Genomic DNA, 18,758 nt, shown 5'->3' with positions numbered 1-18,758 from the left:
ATCACAGACGTACCTGGGGGACTACCAGAGCCCTGGGGACAGTGGCAGCCCCTGTGTCACCGGATTTCCAATGTCACCCCTGAGTGAGGGTGGTTGCAGGACACAGGAGAGCCCAGAGGGTCTCACTTGGCCCCAGAAATGGAGAAAGGGGAATTGCAGGGTGAGCCCAAAGGAAGGAAAATCCAGAACCCCCTCCTGGGGCTCCAGGGCTGCTGGAACCTGGCTGGATTCAGGACAGGGCACGGTGCTGTGCTCAGGAAAACCCCTGTGCCAGGTCACCCTCGGTGCTAACACTCACCTGGGCTGTGCTTTTAACATCTCATTTCACAACAAAGCAGCAAAGGCAGGGACATCCCTTACTCGTACTCTCCTTTCTCAGCACAGCCCAGCTTTGCCCAGAAAAGCCCCAGAACTGTTCCTCTCCAGCTCTGTCGGAAAGCCCAGCCCAGGCTGAGGCTTTGGCTGGGGGTGAGTGGGTGGACAGCGAAGAGAAGTGGAAGTGGCTGCTCAGTGACTTTCCTGACGCCTCGGAGACGTCACTGAGCCGGCCCCTGGGGGAAAAACGAGCGCTCGGCTCCCGCCGGGGCACAGCCCGGCCCCGCGCTCACCCTGCTGCCACGGAGGATGCTGAGCAGCCATGGTCCCCTCTGCCACCGCCCTGGCGCTCAGCCTGGCGCTGCTCCTTGCCTGCCCCGCGCACGGTGAGTCTCTCCTGCCGGTTTTCATCGCCCTGCTGGCCGGGGCTGAGCCTCACAGCTCCGGGTGGGATCTGTGGGATGGGGGATGAGATTGGAGGCACAGCCCGGACACCTTTGCTGGGTGCTCAGCCCTCAGATCAGCGCTGGGGAGCAGGGCATGGCCAGGACTCCCTGTTCACTGCTTGCCTTTCGCTGCTGGTTGGGAGCCCCAGGGCTCAGCGAGGGGCACCAGCCTGGCTTGTCCCCACTGGTGCCACCGTGAGGGGCCACAGTCACTGGGGACACAGCGCTGGGCTGGGGGTTTGCCAGCAGGCAGCAGCTGCCAGGGACGCCTGCAAGGGAAAAGTGGCAGATGTCATCAGCGGGGCTTTTCTGCCAGGTGACAACAAGGAGATCAGGGAGGAGGTGTGAAAAATCTGGTTTCACCCAGGCAGCAGATGAGCAAAACAGGAAAGCCGAGTCCAAACAGAGCTGGTGGCGAAGGGCAGGGGATGGGGGATGCAAATACAGATCCTTTCCTGGGGCTGAAAAGCACCAAGAAACCCCAGCTGGGCTGTCCCAAAAAAAGAAAGAGGAAGGAGAAGAGGGGGCTGAGCAAATCCTGGAGGCTGGAAAGAGAAATCTTTTGGCTGGTCAGCGCTGTCACGTCACCCGTCACGGGGGATGCTGCAGGAGGCTGACCCAAGGCTCCTGGGGGCTGAGGTGGGGCAGGGCTGTGCAGCCCCACCTGAGCCCAGGTGTGCCCCACAGGTGAGGAGCTGGCCAGGCCCCGCTCCGTGCGCATCACCACAGAGAAGGGCTGGCCCCTGCTGAGGTGGGAGCCGGGGCTCGGCTGCCCCAGCGACGCCCGCTACGACGTGGAGTACATAGTGTGAGTAACAGCGACGGGGAGCACGGGGTCCTGCCCTGCCCAGCGCCTGCTCCAGCTCTCTGCTCACCTCTGGTGCTGCTCCCCACAGCTACGGCACCGGCATCCCCTGGAGAGCCATCCCAGAGTGCAGCAACACCTCGGAGCGCTCCTGTGACCTCACCCGCTACACCCCGGAGCCGGAGCAGCGCTACCACGCGCGGGTCAGGGCCGTGACCAAAAACCTCACATCCTCCTGGGAAAGGACCGGCGGCTTCTCCCCACAGCAAGGTGCCTTGGGCTCTGTCTCCAGCCTGTGCTGGAGCTTGGGGGGGGTCAGGGTGCTGAGGGATGAATGGGAGCTGGGATATTTCCCTCCACACCTTCCTGGAGGGCAGGCAGGCCGAGCAGGGGGATGGGGCAGCCCGAGGGCGGGTGGGACGGTCACAGCTCGGTGTGGTGCTGCAGGGGCTGAGCTGTGAACAGGAAACAGCCCTGACCTGCTGTTGTGACTGCTCTGCTTCCAGCTGGCCCGCGCCTGGTGGGCCAGAGCCTCTCCGTGATGGGCAACTCCATCCAGGTGCGGCTGCAGCTGCTGCTCCAGCCCGGGAACGTCAGCCTGGAGTACAGCGACTTCCAGAGGGCAATGACCCGCTACCACGTGCACCTCAGGAGGACACGGGACAACCACACGGTGAGAGGAGTGGCTGTTCCCATGCTGTCCCCATCTGTCCCGCACGGTGCTGCTCAAGTGGAAAAACAGATTGTTAAAGCAGGGTTGTCTGTAGGAGTAAATGCTGAGCTTTCTCACAGCCTCAGCAGCACGGAGAGGCTTCTCTGCATGTTTTATGGCAGAGTTTTCCAGCTCTTGGGGGAATTTTGGATCTAGCTGCAGTCATCATTATCACAACACCCTGGGGACTTCCCCGGGGGACAGAGGAGGAGGAGGGAGGGAAGCAGGAGCTGGGGGCTCCCGGGTTCCAGCCTGTGCTGTTTGTTGCAGATCACGGTGGTGAAGAACAGCAGCGAGTTCACCATCAGGGAGCTGTTCTGGCTCACAGAGTACTGCCTGAGCGTGGAGCCCAGCCTGGCCAACAGGGCCGTGCCCACCACGCGCTCTGCTGAGCAGTGTGTCACCACCGGCCACAGGGACAGTAAGTGACACCCAGGGAGGGGGGGAACCACGGGATGCTGACCCCCCCCAGCCTGCTGGCCCTGGGAGTGTGGGGGTCCACGCCAGGGCAGCCTCTGGGTGCTGTGTGCACTGAGGAATCCCCTCTCCCCCCTCACCTGGTCGTGTCCTCTCTTGCAGGGAGTGCAGAGATCCTCCCGACCATCCTCAGCTCTTCCTTCATCATCCTCTCCTTGCTGGGCCTCCTGGGGGCTCTGCTGCTGGCACGGACCTACATCAGGAAACCTGTGAGGACACCGTCCGCCCTGGTAAGGCAGGGACAGTGCCCTTGGGGCCAGAGCAGGGCTGCAGGCTCAGGGAGGGCTGGGAGAGGCAGGCACCAACCAGGGATGAAGCACAGCTCACTCTTCTCTTCCTCTCCCTCCCAGAAGTCCTTCATGAAGCAGAGCTCGCTCTGGGTGGAGCACGAGCCCCCATCCTCGGGCAGCCTGGATGCAGACCCCATCCAGCAGCTCTTCCTGGGCCAGAAGGAGCCCCAGCCGGACAGCAGCCCTGGCAGCAGCCCCAGCGCAGCCCAGCTGCCCCTGGAGCAGGGCTGGAAGCTCCCAGCATGGCCCAAGGACCAGCTGGGCCCACTGGGGCCCACGGGGAGCAGAGACAGCAGCGGCACCAGCACCGACAGCGGCATCTGCCTGCACATCCCCTCCTCCTCCTCCTCCTCCCTGAGCTGCTCCACGGGCCCCGAGCCCCAGGGCTACAGACAGCAGCTGCCCAAGGCTGAGGACAGCGGGGTGGGCTTGGAGAGCCCCTGCCCTGCTGCTGGCTGCTCCTCTGGCAGTGGGAGCACCAGCCCAGGGCTGTGCCCTGCCCCTGGCCAGGCAGAAGTGGAGTTCCGGGGGTACCTGCAGCAGTCCAAGGGCACCGTGGAGCCAGAGCGGGCCCCGGAGCAGGGAGAGCCCCTCCCGGGCTGTGCAGGGTCCATGCAGGGCCGGGGCAGCACCGAGGTCGTGCTGGACATGGAGTGCTCCGAGCTGGCTGTGGCCAAGGGGTATTTGAAGCAGTCCTCCCCCGAGCATCCCCTCACACAGCACCTCGCTCCCTGGGGAGACCCTGCCTGCCACTTCTCCAGCCAGGTGGGGCCCCAAGCGCCCACCCTGCTGAGCTGGGCAGCCCCAGGTGCTCCACTGACCTCCAAAGCCAGCCCTGATCTGAAAACTCCCTTCGACCTGAACATCTTCAGCAACACTGCCTTCCCAGGGCCACTGGACCTCATGTCCAGCCTCGGCTCCAGCTGGATCCCACTGCCCACCCAGCCCCTGGGCCAGCTCGGGGGGGACAGCAAGGACAGCCGCCTGTGACCCGTCCCCTGGGGCCACCAGCCCTGCGCTCTGACCCAACTACCTCATCTGCCACTGGATAAGCTACTCCTGACCCCTGAATGTCCACGGTGCCAGCCCAGCCATGGCCCAGCAGCACCAGCTCAGCCACTGGTGGGGCTGCTTTGTCCCAGTCCTGCTGTGGGCAGCCCCCAGGGCACCCCTCCAGCCCCCCCAGCTAACGGGACACAGGGATGGGCTGTGCTGGAGGGGCTCACACCGACCTGCTTGGGCCACCAAGGATACACTCCAGGGCACTTCTGCCTTGCCCAGCACGGGCTGCAGGGCCACCCTCGGGGCCTGGGCTAGTCCTGTGCTTCCACTTCCCCCTCTCCTGGGCCAGCTGGGCTCCTCCTGCTGACGTCCCCACTCCTGGTGCCATCCCAGCCTTTCGCAACACAGAGACTGAGGGCAGAGGTCAGGCTGGCATCAGTGCCCTGCTGCTGGCAGCATGGGCTCCTGCCCTGCCTGACCCCACCTGGATGGACCAGGAGCCTTTCCTGACCCTACAGAGACCCTTCAGCCTCCAGCCCCTCTGGGGGAGCCCCAGGGCAGGATCTGGGGTGCACCTACAGGCCCAGGGTGAGCCAGGGCAGTCCTACCCACACTATGGTCTGTGTTCTGCCACTCTCAGATACAGACGTTATTTATTGCATTTCATTTGTAAATACAGAAAGGATGTGTTATTTATTTGGTCCATTTGTCTGTTTGTCCTCTCCTAAGGCCAAGCTGAGCTTTCTGTTCCCAGATCTGGACATTCCCCATCAGCAAGAGGCAATGTGCCTTTGCCTCACGTGGGGAGGAGCATTTCCACATCACAGCTGGGACAAAGGAGAACCAAGCCAGCTCTCCAGGAGCTCCTCACACACCTCGGCTCCTGGGGAATTTGTGGGAGCAATCACCTGAGGAGCAGCAGGGAAGAGGAGCTGGGCTGCTCAGAGTGATCCCACAGGGATGGACACCCCATGGGACACCCCCAGGGAAGGACAGGAGGACAATCAAACCCAGGGGTGGAGGAAAGACAAGAGTCAGGGCTCTGCTCAGCAACGTGCTGCTTGGTCATAGGTTGGGCTCCATGACCTCAGAGATCTTTTCCAAACAAATTGATTCTGTGATGCTGTGAACACTCATCAGAATGGAAACAGGATGAGCCCCAGCAGCTCCCCCTGGGCCACCCTCCAGGTCTCAGGGAAGTTTTTCCAAGAGTCACTCCATTTCCAGGAACCTTCAGGGTGGGAGGTAAAACTGCTGGTGGAAACCCTCCTTGGGGAATGTGGTTTTCAGGTGAAGGGTTTTTGGGTTTCTTTTCAGCTTTTGCAGTGCAGGCAGGAGGAGGGGGCTGATCCTTGCTGTGTTTCCTTCTCTTACATCTCACAGGGCACCGCTCACACGTGAGATCCACCCCTGCATCCCACAGGGATGTGGAGGGCACTGGGAGCCTCCTCCTGCCCCTCCACTGGCCCCATCTCTTCTGCCTCTGTGTAGTTTGGGCGTTAGAGCTTTTTGCTTTCTTTTTATTTTTTTTTTCAGCTTCCTCTGGAAAACACACTCATCAAAAGCGTGGCTTTTTTTTGTTTTTCTTCTGAACGCTGCTGACGTCGGGCCCCACGGCCGGATCCTGCGTCATGCAGGGCTCTGCTGGGTCCTGCTCACCACGGAGAGCTCCCAGCCCCCAGGAGGTGGCATTTCCCCCTCCCCTGAGCTGTCAGAGGTCTCCTTTCAGCCAGGAGAAAGCCGCAGACCACAGGGTTTAGTTTCAATAGCTGAGAGCACAGCCGGTCCCTCTGACTCCCTGGAAATCCCACTCTGTCCTCACTGGTTTCCCTACACACACCCACATGGCTCTCATGAGTTTTTCTTTGTTTTTCTTCTGAGAGAACCTTGCAAAGAAATGGTCCCAAGGCCCCTCTCTGTGGCCACAGAATCTCCCCAGGGCTGTTCCTGTGCTCCAGGCATTTCCACAGCCGCTTGTTCTGCTGACACCGAAAGCAAATGGCACAAAAAATCCAGGAGGAACTTCCACAGGGGCTTTCTGAGGTGTTTCCTTGCACTGGGAGTGTGAAGAACCAGCTTCCATCTTGGTGCAGGTACTGGATGGAGGAGGAGGAGGAGGTCGGAGACAGATTTCCCATTTCCTCACGGTGTTTTCTGCAGTTGCACCAATGCCATCACCCAGTTCTGGGGCTCCTCCTCAGCTGGTTCTCTAGGGACAGCCTGGTGCCAGGTCCCTGGGTGTGCAGGAGCCTGGGAGGTCTCTGAGCCATGGGGAACGTGGCTCTTTTCTCCAGCATGTTGAGGAATCCTGGATAAAGCTGCATCCTTTCCTCCTTCCCAAGCACCAGCGCTGGCCCAGGCACCTCCTGTGGCTGCAGAGGCCCTGGGAGAGAACTGCAGGTGGAAGAGATGCCCAGGGAATTCGTGGAGTTTCCTTCTCTGGAGAAGTTCCAAACCCACCTGGGTGTGTTCCCGTGTCACCTGCTCCAGGTGACCTTGGCACAGGGGGTTGGACCCGGTGGTCTCCAGAGGTCCCTTCCAGCCCCAAGGATTCTGTGATCTTGGGAAGTTTTTTATCAACAGAAACTGCACCACTGCCATTTCAGTTGAAATCCAACAAAGTCAGGAGCTGTTTTTTACAGAAGTGAAAATGGAGGAATTCCCCTGGGCAGTTTTGGTTGCTCTTTCTGTTGGTGCTGGGCTGTGAGTAAGAGGCAGTGAGAGGAAGCTCTGCAGGAGCACCTGGGCTCCAGCCCCATCCCTCTGTGCCTGGCCACACATCCCATGCCAGGGACAGCAGGAAAGGAAACAAACCAAAGCCTGTGTGGGGAGAAACCAAACCCCGAGCTCAGGGAAAGCCTCTGAACCCCAGAGCCAGAGGCAGGAGTTTTGCTGGGAAAACCTGGGGACTGTCCTGAGGAAAGCCGTGATGGGAGCAAGGCAGCACAGAGGCTTTGGGGCACAGCACTGGGGGGCAGGGGGGGACAAGGGGATGTCCTTCCTACCTGCTCAGCAGCCCAGCTCTCACCTCACAGCCTCTGGTTGTGGAAGGGCTCGTAGCCACTGCCCGAGGTGCCCAGCGAGCCGCTGATGCTGAAGGGTGGCACCAGCTCCAGTGCCACCGACCCCAACCCGCTGCAGGGAGAGCAGCAGGGTCACCGAGCTGCCCGTCCTCCTGCAGCCCCTGCCAGCAGCAGAACTGGCTGGGGAGGGGGTGTGACACCTTGGCACTGACAAGGGGAGCTGCCAGCCTGCCCCTGGTCCCCCCACGGTGTCACTCACCGCGAGTGGTAGAGGTTGAAGACAAAGTCAGGCCCTGGGGAGGCACGAGGAAGAGGAGGGAGAGGTGTCAGAGCCATGTGTTGCTATGAACCCACCTTTGCTTTGCCGTGAGTGGCAGGGTGGGGACAGGCAGGACAAGCAGCAGGACAGCACCAGGACATCACTGTGCATCCCCCTCCTCACCTCAGAGTGCCCCCAGCTTGGCCCTGAGCCCACTGCACCAGGGGTTCCCATCTCCCGTGGTCCCCACACCCCAGGCCCTGCAGCCCCGTGCTCTGAGCACCCCTGCCCTGTCCCCTGCCCTGTCCCCCTGCCCTGTCCCCCTGTCCTGTCCCCCTGCCCCCTGCCCTGTCTCCCCATCCCCCTGTCCCCTGTCCTGTCCCCCTGCCCCCTGCCCTGTCCCCCCATCCCCCTGTCCCCTGCCCTGTCCCCCTGTCCTGTCCCCCTGTCCCCTGCCCTGTCCCCCCATCCCCCTGTCCCCTGCCCTGTCCCCCTGTCCCCTGCCCTGTCCCCTGTCCCCTGCCGTACTCACGGCGCTGGCGGTGGCCCTGCCGGTACCAGCGGATGAAGGTGTAGCCAAAACTGGCCAGGATCAGCAGGGCCAGCCCGATGCCCAAGACAACCCCAATCACCTTGATGGGCTCTTGTCCTGGAGAGCAGAGGGAGGAGGGGCTCTGCAGACAGAGCTCTGGGAGGCTGGGGGTCCCGATTGTCCCCTGCAGGGCACGGGACAGCCGGGAGTGGGGGTACAACTCTCCAGCATGTGCTGTCCCCACGGCGGGGAGGGACTGCAGGGCTGCCAGGACCGTGGCACAGCGATTTCTGCTGTCCCCAAAGCCCCATGACCGAGACCAGCCCTGTCCCCAGGTGAGCTGGCAGGTGGGACGGTCACTGGGAGGGGAGGCGGCCACCCTGAGCAAGCTGTATCCCCACTGCTGGTCCCGCTCACGCCCTCGTGGGGTGATGCTCCTTTCCAGGTGGCGCTGGAGCCATTCCTGGGCTGGCAGTTCCCTCTAGAGGATGCTTTTGTCAGGACGAGCAGAGTCTGCCGCCAGCGCCAGGCGGGGACGGGACACGGCCGGGGCTGTGCGGGACCTGTGCGGGCTCTGCGCCGCCCCATCCCTGCCCTCCGACAGCGGGGTCCGGCAAAATCCAGCACCGATCAACGCTCCCGGAGCTGTCAGGGCACCGAGGTGCCCGGCACAGCCACTGAGCATCGATTCCTGCGCGGACAGCTCTGCTGGGGCTGTGCCAGGAGGGCACCGGGGGTTTGGGCACTGCCCCGCAGCTCGGCCGGCGGAGGGCACAGGGACGGGATTCCATGCGGCACCGGGAGCGAGGAGACAGCGGAAAGGGATGACCTAAGAGCGGCTAAATTTAGGCAGATGCCAGCGGAGTGAGAACATTTCCCCTGTGGTCGCCGTGTTTACACAGCGAGCGCGGTCCCAGCGCGTCCTGCAGCCCGCAGCACCCGCTCCACCTGGCGGGACGGACAAACAGCCGGGGGCCGCAGAGCGCCGGCCACAGCTGCCAGGGCTCGCGGGGGAGGAGCAGGACCTGCCGTGCCCTTCCTTTGCTTTCCCTTCCAGCCCTCCTGGCAGGGCTCAGGATACGTGCGTGGCCAATGTTTCCGCTGGGGCAGGGGCGAGCGGCAGCCCCGGGACCCCCGGAGAGGGCGAGGTCAGGGAGCCGCGGCAGCCGTGACTCACGGCAGGAGCCGCGGGGCCGGAGGAACGTGGTGCAACAGCCTCCCTGAATCAGCCGGCTGCCGAAACTGCCCCGTCCCCACGCCCACTGCCCGTGGGAGGGTGACGGCGGCGTGCCCGGGCCCTGCCGTGCCCTGTGTGGGAGGCGTCCCTGCCCTGGCACCCTGGGGAGCAGAGGTGCCCACATCCCAGGGGATGGCTCTGAGCAACACAGCCACCCAGCAGTGAGCCCCAGCCCACGGGGAGCAGGGAGGAAGGTCACCAAAGCGCTGCCCGTGCCATGAACACCCCACCTCTGTCCCCTGAGGGGGGCAAAAGCCCCCCACTCACCTGTGCAGGGGTCCATGTCCTGTGCCACAGGAGCTGCTCTCAGTTATCCCGGCCTGGAGCTCCTGCTGAGCCCTGTCTGTGCTGGAGCCTGGCACGTCCTCCTGTCCCTGGTCTCCTCCCTGCAGCGAGGCTGGGCACCAGTCCTGGCCCACTGGTCCAACTGGTTCAGAGGGAGAAAGCAGAGGAGCTGCAGCAGACACGACCGAGGGCACATTGCCGTGCCCAGCCCGCCTGCGTGGGAAGCTCTGCCCTCCCGCTGCTGCAAGAGGCTGAACTGGGAGTACTGGGAGCCCAGGGGGCAGGGACTGCCTGGACGCAGGTGTGCCCAGCTCTGGCAAGGTGCCCGAGTGGCCGTGTCCTCTGATTGCCACTTCCCAGCAGCCAGGAAGGGGCAGAGACCCACGGAGAACCTGGGCTGGGGGACTCAGGCAGCACCCCAGGGGACAGGGAAGGACTGGGGTGACCCTCAGCAGCTGCCCCCAGTCAGACACATCCCAGAATGAGGCACTTACAGCTTTACTTGATCATCTCCTCAAAGTCCCAAACCAGGGCGTCACTTGGGAATCAGCTCCTGTTTGTAGAAAGAGGGAAAACCTGTGGCTGCAGGGGAAAGTGACAAACAGCTGTGACCCTTAACTGGGCAGAACTCCTCCCTGCTTGGTGCTGCTGTGCCTCTGACCCTGCGTGCCCCACATCAGTGGCACTGGGTGGCCAGAGCAGGAGCCAAGCCCTGAGCAGCCCTGCCCAGGTGAGCACTCGGGGATGCCCGGGGGATGCAGATCACGGAGGGGACAGCGGGAACTGCAGCCCCCAGACTGGGATCACTCCTTGCCTTGGAGAGGACAGGGATGGGGTGGGGGTGTGTCCGTGCGGCTCAGGGGCGGTCACTCAGCCCGGCCTGAGCTCTGCCCGGCCCCAGCGGAGCCAGAGGCCCGGGAGCCTGTGCCATGCCCGGCTCCGGGAGCAGGGAAGTGTGACAGTGGCACTCCAGGAAGCAAAGCCCCGAGGCTTTGGGGCTGTGACACAACAGCTGCAAACCTGAGCTGCGTCCTCAGAGCCTGCGGGTCCCCAAGGGAGGACTGGCTGTTCCCGCCGTGCCGCGGCTCCCGGGCTGCTCTCCCTTCCACGGCAGCAGTGCTGGCGCCGGGATGCTCTGGGGAGGCTGCCAGGACCTGCCAGGTGCACCAGGGAGCCAAGGCCTGCCCAGCTCCCACTGCTGCAGCCCGTGAAGCATTTTTCAAGCTGAAATCTGCCACAGCAGCACAGGACCCTGCATCCCACATCCTCTGGGCATCGCAGGGACCACGAGGGCTGAGGTGCCCACAGCCCCAAGGGGGCTGGATCCTCAGTGTGAGTGTGGGGAGGGTGCCCCTTACCTGCAGAGCCAGAGCTGCATCCCTGGCCAGGCTGTGGGAGCAGGCAGGATCCCAGCTGGCAGGGCTGAGCTGGCACAGCTCCCTGAGGAGCTGCAGGTCGTGGGTGCTCTGCAGTGTCCCGCTGGCAGCGGGAGGGCCGTTGGGAAAGCAGCATTTCCACAGGAGAAGGGGATAATTAGCTGCATTTCCACGGGAGAAGGGGGTAATTAGCTGCTCGGTGCATCCTGCACACCTGGCACCTCCAGCATGAGCGTGCAGAGGGCAGCCAGCAGCCTCCCCGACCCCAGCCCGCCCCCTGGGCCACCCTCATCCCCTCGGACACTGCCTCCTGCACTCCTCAACCTCCCTCCCATCCTGCCAGGCTAAGGCAAACGGCTCCATCCCAGAGGGATTGGTTATTCCTGGATAATCGCAGACCCACGACCCTCAGCCATCCGAGATCACCCCATGGGGCCCCCCTTGCAGCCTGGGGTGACCTCCCATGGGCACCCCCCTGCCTTCCCTTTAACTTCCCCCAGCCCTGCCAGCCGTGACCCGGCCCTGGCGGGGACACACAGCCCGGGTGACCCAGAGCACAAACTCTCCTCCTTTCCTCCTCCACCTACTCGAACCTCGCTTTGACAACAACCCAGCGCAACGCGGAAGAGGCTGACAAAGAGCGGGATGGCCGTGCATCCTCTTATCATCAGGAGGAGCAGGAAAAATCAGTCCGTTCCCCTCTGATAAGGTATTTGGTGACAGCAGCCCCGCAGGTGAGTCACCTGCGGTGCAGATGCTCGGGAGATTACCGCAGGTGATGGTGCTGCTGATAGACCGGTGTTGTATTACAATACAAACCAGAATTCCTGTTTCACAACTCCCCTTGTGGGTTTTAAGGAGGGCCGGGGCGGTCCTGCCCCAGTGAGAGCGCGGCGTGGGCACGGAGCGCAGGGCACGGGCTGCGGGAGCATCGCGGGCCGCTCCAGGGCAGCCGCAGCCGCCCCGTGCCCCTCACCAGGGACTTCTGCCGGGTTTCGCGGGCGGCAGGACCCCGCCGGAGCCGGATGGACATGGTGAGTCTCTGGCAGCGCTGCCCCCAGCCCCGGGATGGGCACCAGCCCCCGCACACCCCGCGCCCGGCCGCTCTCCCAGCCCGGAGCGGTGCTGAGAGGACGGGGCAGCCCGGAGCCAAGGAGCTGCTGCTCCCCAGCAGCCAAGGAAGGGTTCCTCCTGCTCCTCACACCCCTCCGTGGCTGGGCACCGTGCTTGTGTGCCCCCCTCCGCTCTCGCTCCCACATTTCTGGGGCTGCCTTTCCCTCTCCGGGCCCGGGCAGTAGACAGGCAAGGCAGTGTCCCCCATGCCGAGGGGAACAGGACTTCCTGAAGGGTCTTATCCCACTCCTGGGCACCACCTGGGGGAGAGCCAGGCCCTCCCAGCCCCCAGCACAGCTGCCGGTGCCTCTGCTCAGCACGGGGGACACACCTGCAGCGCCCTGGGCAGGAAGAGCCACGGCCACCGAACCCCGGGCTGGCACGCCGTCCCTCCCTGGGAGGGAGACACTTCCCCAGGAGGGCACACGCGTGTGACCAGGCTGGCCGGGCACTGCAAAGCCTCCAGCAGCAGCAGCACAGCGGGACATCAGCCCTGCAGGGTGGGGAGCTGGCTCTGCAGTGTCTGCACACACCCACGGGGTAAATCCCCCAGCCAAGGAGTCACCCTCGGAGTTGGATCGCCCTGCAGAGCTCAGTCGGGTGAGGGAACACCCCAGCTGCTCCCGAGGGAGGGACAGAGCCCTCAGCACACCCTGCACCCCCAGCACGGATCCTGGCTCAAAGGGGGGAAGAGGCTCTGCAGAACTCCACAGCTCTTGGGCTGGCACTGGCACAGCTGGAGCCTGGGATGGCCACGGTGCCGTGGAGAGCTCCAGGAGAACGCAGCAAGGGAGCTTAATTGGTCACGGTAGCATGGAGCTCTGCAGGAAATCATGTGCCTCCACTCCTGCCCTGGCTTTGGATTTAACCAGTGCAGCTCCTGCTCGTGGTGGGGCTTGAGAGGAGTCGTGGAGAGGCAGCCCCAAGCTCTGAATCCCTTTGAAACAGAAGAGGTTCATGGACTGAAGAAAATGCAAAAAAACCCCAAAAGCCCAGTAGTCACCCATCTCATCTGCATCCATACCAGACCTGGTGTCTTGGAAAGGATCCCAGCAGTGGATGACGTGATGGGGACAGCTCTGGGCAGTGGGTGACATGATGGAGACAGCTCTGGGCAACGTGGGGACAGAGGGGCAGCCGTGCTGCTGCAGTGGGGCCTGCAGGATCCATCCTGACCCGGGCCCGTTCCCACAGGGAACCGTTAGGATCCCATTATCCAGGAGGTGCCCGGCCCAGGCCCAGGTGACACAGGAGGTCAGCATGAGGCAGGACCAGCCCCACGTGCCCTGGGCTGGCAGATGTTGGGGCAGCATTACAAAACTCCCTGGCCTCCAGGAGCTCTCCCCTTCTCCACAGAGGAGTGGCTCAGGAAGGGCAGCGAGGTGGGAGATGCAGGACCCAGGTTCCTCTTCCCACGCTGCCCTCCTGCTCCCAGCAGCTCCCAGCCACCAGGAAACAGGTTCTGCACCCCAGGAGCTGAGCAGAGCCTGTCCAGGGCTGGGGAATTCGGCATGGGTGCCAGCTGAGCCTGGTTCTGGGAGGAAGGCTGCTGGCATTTCCTCAAGGAGCCAGACTCCAGCGTGCAGGGACACGGCCACACGGCACCAGGCAGGACCCAGTCCTCCCCTGCACAGGTCACTGCTTGTTCCCAAAGCCAGCAGCCCCAGCCACGCTGAGGGACACGACAGGGAGGCAACAGCTCCTGGCTCACAAAGCCAGCCTGCCTTTGTGAGGCAGCCCAGGGATAATGCCTTGGCACTCGCTGTAAAATCCTGCTGGAAGGGTGTGTGTGCACGGCTGAGCATGCCCTGGCACAGTGACCTGGGCAGGGAGGGCTCCTCTCTCCTCTGAACTTGGCACACAGCCCCCCTCAGCTGTGCCACATCCCCAGTGTCCCCACACTGCTCTGCCAAGCCTCTGAGCCCGGGATGGCACAGGGACCTCTGCCCTCCTCTGGTGTGACAAACACCATCATCCCCAGACCGTGCTGCTCTTGGAGCTCAGCACTTGGAGCAAAGGCTCCCAAACCCTGCTGGATCGTGCACCTGGATCTGTGGGTTTATCACGGCGGGTTGAACCCTCCTTACCTCTGCCCATGCAAAACCTTCTCTTACCTGTGGTGGCTGAGTCCAGGAGCAGCAGCAGAAGAGAAGGGCTCACTGGGGCTGGTGGGGAGCAGGCTCAGTGCAGCAGGAACACCTTTCCAGACGGCTGCTCTGTGGCACGGCACAACCACGGCTGGAAAACACGGAACAGACAGCGACAATGTCCCCCTGAACCTCCCGAGGGGGCTCTGGGCTCCAGCCCGCCCACCCCCACCGGGCACGGGCTCACAGCACCTGCCCGCCCATGGTCCGGGGTTTCTTGTACAAGGAGCTGTTACAGGAGGACAATTCTGAGATAACTCTGAGCAGCTCAAGCGGATCGATGCCTGAGTCATCCCCACTCCAGCCCCGGCTGTGTTTACCCCGTCTCTTAGCAGCGGCACAGCCCTGGCTCCCTCCCCGCCCTGGGAGCGCAGGTTCCCCGGGCTCGGGCTGGTTCCTCCGGTGCTCCTGCAGCCCGGCAGGGGGCACCGGGCTGTGCCACCCCGCTGCTGACCCTGCTGGAGCCACAATCCCCCGTCGTGACATGCCCAGTGCCACAGCCCCGCAGGCGTGTTTATTTTGACTCAGGGTGTCTCTGCACACCACAAAGAGCCTCTTGCGCAACAACTGTGACTTTTTAAGCCCCAGGTGTGTTAATGACAGTAACTCTATGCCACTGAGAGCCAGTTACTGGAACTGCACTGGTGGGAACAAGGCAGCAGGTGACCCTGGGTGACCCAGAGCTGGGCGTTGTCACCACAGCACAAGCCACCCCATTCCCAGCAGCTCTAAAGTCACCTCAGGTGAAGGTTGGGGCAGTGTCCCTGCTCATCCCTGCTGCCTTCCCTGGGCTGTGAGCTCACCACAGGGCCAACCACCCTGGCTCCAGCTGCCCCTCCTACCTTCCAGCTGCTTTCTGGTTTCAGCTCATGGCTGGTTTCCTCTCTGGTTTGCAGGACTCGGCCTCGGAGCGGCTCAATGGCAGAGGTAACACCGCTGGGAGCTGGGGGAGATGAGAGGTGCCAGGCTGAGCCCGGCCATGCAGGGCCACGCTCCTCTGTGTTGCAGGTCCCTACACGAGACCCAAATCCTCCAGGTCATCAGAGTCCTTCAAGCGGGTTGGGATCCTCGTCCTGGCCGTGGTGCTCACCCTGGCCTGCCTGGTCGCCATCGGGTTCCTGGGTACAGCTCCTGATCTCTGCCCCTCCTTCCCCATGGCCACGGCTCAGCCAGCACAGATCCAGCTCCCTGCTGGGCCCCCCGAGCCTGCCCAGGAGCTGGAGCTCGGCACTGAGCCCCCCTCTCATTCCAGTGAAGATTTACCTGGACCACCACTACCTGTTCTGCAAGCAGCCCCTGAAGCTGGTGCTGCTGAAGCAGGTGTGTGACGGGCATGTGGACTGTCTGCAGGGCGAGGACGAGGCCAACTGTCCCCAGTGGGTCCCCGAGGGGCCACCAGCCGGGGGTGAGTGCAGGACACCCTGCCACAACTCGGGGGGCTGGGCTGCTGCAGCCACCCCGTGCCAAAGCTGGCTTTGTGTCTGCCTCCAGCCCGCGTTTCCAAAGACAGATCCATCCTGCAGGTGCTCCAGAGCCACACGGGGACCTGGTCCTGTGTGTGCCACGACCGCTTCACCCCGGCGCTGGCCAGAGCTGCCTGTGAGCAGATGGGCTACAGCAGGTACCTGGCTGCTTGCCCTGCTTCACCTCCCTTCTTCCTTAAAAGCTCCTCTGGAGTGGGGCTCTGCTGGTCTGTGAAGCACTCAGAGCTCTGCACTAATGGTTTCAGTCCATCCCCAGCACGCAGAGCACTCTGTGGGTACCCAGGAGCTGGCTGGGAGCCCTGGCAGCCTCCCGGGAGAGCAGAGTGCTGTGCCCAGCTCTGCCACAGCCCACGGGCACCCTGCCTTGTGCCTGCTTTGCCTCCATGCCCCCTACCTGCAGCCCTGCCCTCCCCACAACAGCCCAGGCTGCCAACACAGCTCACCTGGGGAGAGAGGCTCAGGGCCCTGCACTTCCCTTTTAAGATGGGTTCTGGTGTTTGAGCCACTGTAGGAGCCCGGACTGAGTCAAATCTCAGGTCCCAAATGCAACAGCAAGGAGCCCCCAGAGTTCTCCCACAGCCACCTGCTCACTCCTCTGCATAGCAGGGAATTCTCTCCCCTCCCTGTTCCTGGGCCCTCCAGGGCTGTGACATCCCCACTCTGGCACCCCTGTCCCACAGAAGCCCCTTTTTCCTATGGGATCCAGTGCCTGTGCTCCCCCACAGCTGAAGCCCTGTCCCCCCCTGTCTTCCAGCACCCCAACTTTCCAGGGCGTGGAGGTGAGCGCGGGGCAGCCTCTGCCTCCCCGCGAGGTCGTGCTGAGCAACGGGAGCCTCCAGGTGCTTGAGCCAGGCAGGTGAGTGGGGACGGTGTGGACCCCGAGCAGGAGCCTCTGGTGCCTGGCAGAGGAGCCAAATGCAGCTCTCTTCCTTCCTGCTGCAGGAAATGCCTCTCGGGGTTGGTTGTGTCACTCTTTTGTTCCAGTAAGTACCACGGTGGTGTCTGGGCCTTGTGGGCACTGGGGCCTCTCTCCTGGCATGGCCCCGTGGGAGCGTGGCTCCATCCCAAGCCCATTCCACAAAGTTTGCACGAGGAAAGATGGATTTAATTACTGCTCACCTCCTTAAGCCAGCACAAACCTCCCAGCAATGAAACACCTAAGGGAGGCTTACCCAGCTGCCTGCATGAGCTTACCTTTACCGGCAAATTACCCCGATTAAACTAATTATCCTGGGGGGGCTGGAGCAGGCAGGGGGTGGCTGGACCCCTTCCAGCAAGCCTGGGGATGAGGGGTGGCAGCAGCACTGCGGGGATGAGGCACCCTGGCCACGCTGCCGTCCCTGGGAACCTCGGCTTGCCGTGTCCCCGTGTCCCCCGACAGACTGCGGGCAGAGCGTGCGGACCCCGCGGGTGCTGGGGGGCAGCCCGGCCGCCATCGAGGCGTGGCCCTGGCAGGTCAGCCTGCAGTACAGGAAGGAGCACATCTGCGGGGGCAGCATCATCGGGCCCGGCTGGGTGCTGACGGCCGCGCACTGCTTCAAGTGAGTGGGCACCGCCCGCCGGCTCTGAGCGGCTCTGCGGAACCTCCTGTCATTAACAGCTCCGGGGCTGTCCCCGCGGGGGGACAGGCTGTGACAGCGCTGTCTGTGCGCAGGAACAACCCCATCATCCAGAGCTGGCGTGTGAAGGCCGGCTCCGACCTGCTGTCGGGCGCTGCCACCATCGCCGTGGAGAAAGTGTTCCTGGCGGAGGTGACACCCGCGTCCCCCAAGGACAATGACATCGCCCTGGTGAAGCTGAGCTCCCCCGTGCACTTCTCAGGTGGGCCTGGCAAAGCCCTGCCTGGGGCAGGGGTCACAAGTGTCCCCTGCTGGCACTGAGCATGGGGCTGGGGTGGGGATGCCCGGCGTGGCAGCGTTCCATGGCACCGAGCGCTGGAGCAGGGAGTGGGGTGACCAGCTGGTGGCTGTCCCCAGGCAGTCTGGGCCCCTTCCCTGTGAGCCCCCCTCACATCTCCTTTCCAGACAGCACCAAGCCCATCTGCCTGCCCTACTTCGATGAGGAGCTGGTGCCGGGCACCCCCCTGTGGGTGATCGGCTGGGGCTACACGGAGGAGCACGGTGAGTGGCACAGCCTGGGGGTGGCAGGGACAAGGCAGAGCCTCCAGCACTGCCGGCAGCAGCAGAAGGGCCGGAGGGTCCCTCTGAGAGGCCGTGTGTCACCCAGGGAAGCTGTCGGAGCGCCTGCAGCAGGCCGAGGTGGAGCTCATCGACGGGCGGAGCTGTAACCTGGCCGCCTACCACGGCGATGTCACCGACAGGATGCTGTGTGCCGGCCTGCCCCAGGGCGGCGTGGACACCTGCCAGGTGTGGGGCTGGGCTGGGCACGGGGCTGGGCAGCTCTGTACCCATCCGTGCCGCGGCTCCTGAGAGGGAAGAGCTGCTCTGGGCACGGCTGCCGCTCTATGGGGCCATCCTGAGGGTCTGTCCTTGCCAGGGGGACAGCGGCGGGCCCCTCCTGTACTCGGGAGGGCACTGGCAGGTCGTGGGCATCGTCAGCTGGGGCCAGGGCTGCGGCACCCCCAGCACACCCGGCGTCTACACCAGCGTCCGCGCCTACCTGGACTGGATCTACGCCGTGCGCAGGGTCAGTGCCGTCCTGCAGCTCCCTTCGGCCGAGCTGCCCCCCGAAGGACACTTTCTGCTGCTTTCCTCTTGCTTCTGGCCGCCCTTTCAGAGCTTTCAATGCCTTCTGTGCCTCTCTCTCCTCGCAGTCAGAGCTCTGAGACCTGCCGGAACAGGTCGCTCCTCGCCCCGAGCCTCCCTTCCCATCCCTCTGCCCTTGCTCTGGCAGCAACAGGGCCGTGGATCCCCAGCCACGGAAGGTGAGCAGAGGCTCCCAAAGCCTCGCTGGCAGCTGTGATTTAGGGTGCCAGAGCCCAGCCAAGGAGGCAAAGGGTGACTCGGAGTGGCAGCCCCTGATCCCGTGGAAGGAATCTCGCTGGCCCAAGCTCCCTTCCGGAGGAAGATTAATTTATTGCCCTGTGCTGACCCCGCTGTGGCAGGATGGCTCCTGGGGGGCCAAGCTGCTGTCAGCTCACTCCTGTTGTACAGAGAGAAATGACGTTTGTGCTCTACAGCCTCCCCCTATTCCCATTAAAGGAAAGAATTTGTTTTTTCACTCAGCCTCCCGAGCCTTCGTCCTGCTTCCTCACAGGGTTATTTTCACTCAGCCACCTCCCAGACCTAAACAAAC

The 18,758-nt window shown here is 63.5% G+C and overlaps 3 protein-coding genes and 1 long non-coding RNA gene across 15 annotated transcripts; 2 read left to right on the top strand and 2 right to left on the bottom strand.

Annotated features, from left to right (window-relative positions):
• Positions 1-581: 581 nt before the first annotated feature.
• On the top strand, positions 582-4,743 carry IL10RA (interleukin 10 receptor subunit alpha). Its single transcript, XM_059867256.1, has 7 exons — positions 582-701; positions 1,449-1,569; positions 1,658-1,836; positions 2,073-2,239; positions 2,549-2,699; positions 2,858-2,985; positions 3,106-4,743. Exons 1-7 carry the CDS (start codon positions 638-640, stop codon positions 4,033-4,035), a joined length of 1,740 nt encoding a protein of 579 aa, XP_059723239.1. The 5' UTR covers positions 582-637; the 3' UTR covers positions 4,036-4,743.
• On the bottom strand, positions 2,172-3,178 carry LOC132338092 (uncharacterized). Its single transcript, XR_009489358.1, has 3 exons — positions 3,062-3,178; positions 2,836-2,962; positions 2,172-2,288 (listed from the first exon to the last, which is right to left on the bottom strand). It is a non-coding gene; the product is annotated as an uncharacterized LOC132338092 (long non-coding RNA).
• On the bottom strand, positions 4,684-15,032 carry SMIM35 (small integral membrane protein 35). Of its 12 annotated transcripts, none has more exons than XM_059867263.1 (8): positions 14,862-14,879; positions 13,987-14,110; positions 9,878-9,936; positions 9,366-9,525; positions 7,862-7,978; positions 7,330-7,363; positions 7,053-7,182; positions 4,684-6,867 (listed from the first exon to the last, which is right to left on the bottom strand). In XM_059867263.1, the coding sequence occupies exons 4-7, from the start codon at positions 9,379-9,381 to the stop codon at positions 7,077-7,079; spliced, it is 273 nt and encodes a 90-aa protein (XP_059723246.1). In that variant the 5' UTR covers positions 9,382-9,525; positions 9,878-9,936; positions 13,987-14,110; positions 14,862-14,879; the 3' UTR covers positions 4,684-6,867; positions 7,053-7,076. The 12 variants fall into 12 exon arrangements, with proteins under 12 accessions (XP_059723246.1, XP_059723252.1, XP_059723247.1 ...); XM_059867269.1 differs by lacking the exon at positions 14,862-14,879 and adding an exon at positions 14,212-14,503 and having other exon boundaries at positions 4,684-6,430; positions 7,076-7,182; XM_059867264.1 differs by lacking the exon at positions 14,862-14,879 and adding an exon at positions 14,212-14,502 and having other exon boundaries at positions 4,684-6,748.
• Positions 11,625-18,683, top strand: TMPRSS4 (transmembrane serine protease 4). Its single transcript, XM_059867257.1, has 13 exons — positions 11,625-11,793; positions 14,916-14,946; positions 15,028-15,141; positions 15,272-15,424; positions 15,511-15,640; positions 16,258-16,359; positions 16,446-16,486; positions 16,885-17,044; positions 17,158-17,324; positions 17,528-17,623; positions 17,730-17,869; positions 18,000-18,149; positions 18,277-18,683. The coding sequence occupies exons 1-13, from the start codon at positions 11,785-11,787 to the stop codon at positions 18,286-18,288; spliced, it is 1,305 nt and encodes a 434-aa protein (XP_059723240.1). The 5' UTR covers positions 11,625-11,784; the 3' UTR covers positions 18,289-18,683.
• The last annotated feature ends 75 nt before the right edge of the window (positions 18,684-18,758 follow it).

The sequence above is a fragment of the Haemorhous mexicanus genome, chromosome 24, assembly GCF_027477595.1.
Source record: "Haemorhous mexicanus isolate bHaeMex1 chromosome 24, bHaeMex1.pri, whole genome shotgun sequence".
Taxonomy (NCBI): domain Eukaryota; kingdom Metazoa; phylum Chordata; class Aves; order Passeriformes; family Fringillidae; genus Haemorhous; species Haemorhous mexicanus.
This window is presented reverse-complemented; position numbering and strand designations above follow the sequence as displayed.

What these genes read in the sequence shown, in the direction of transcription:
- TMPRSS4 (XM_059867257.1), top strand. An exon ending in GGGCTACACGGAGGAGCACG is followed by an intron (nt 17,624 to 17,729) that starts GTGAGTGGCACA and finishes TGTGTCACCCAG; the next exon opens with GGAAGCTGTCGGAGCGCCTG. An exon ending in GCGGCGTGGACACCTGCCAG is followed by an intron (nt 17,870 to 17,999) that starts GTGTGGGGCTGG and finishes TGTCCTTGCCAG; the next exon opens with GGGGACAGCGGCGGGCCCCT.
- SMIM35 (XM_059867260.1), bottom strand. Translation starts at nt 13,677, where the DNA reads ATGCTCAGCCGTGCACACACACCCTTCCAGCAGGATTTTACAGCGAGT.
- IL10RA (XM_059867256.1), top strand. Translation starts at nt 638, where the DNA reads ATGGTCCCCTCTGCCACCGCCCTGGCGCTCAGCCTGGCGCTGCTCCTT. An exon ending in TACGACGTGGAGTACATAGT is followed by an intron (nt 1,570 to 1,657) that starts GTGAGTAACAGC and finishes TGCTCCCCACAG; the next exon opens with CTACGGCACCGGCATCCCCT. An exon ending in TGAGGACACCGTCCGCCCTG is followed by an intron (nt 2,986 to 3,105) that starts GTAAGGCAGGGA and finishes TCTCCCTCCCAG; the next exon opens with AAGTCCTTCATGAAGCAGAG.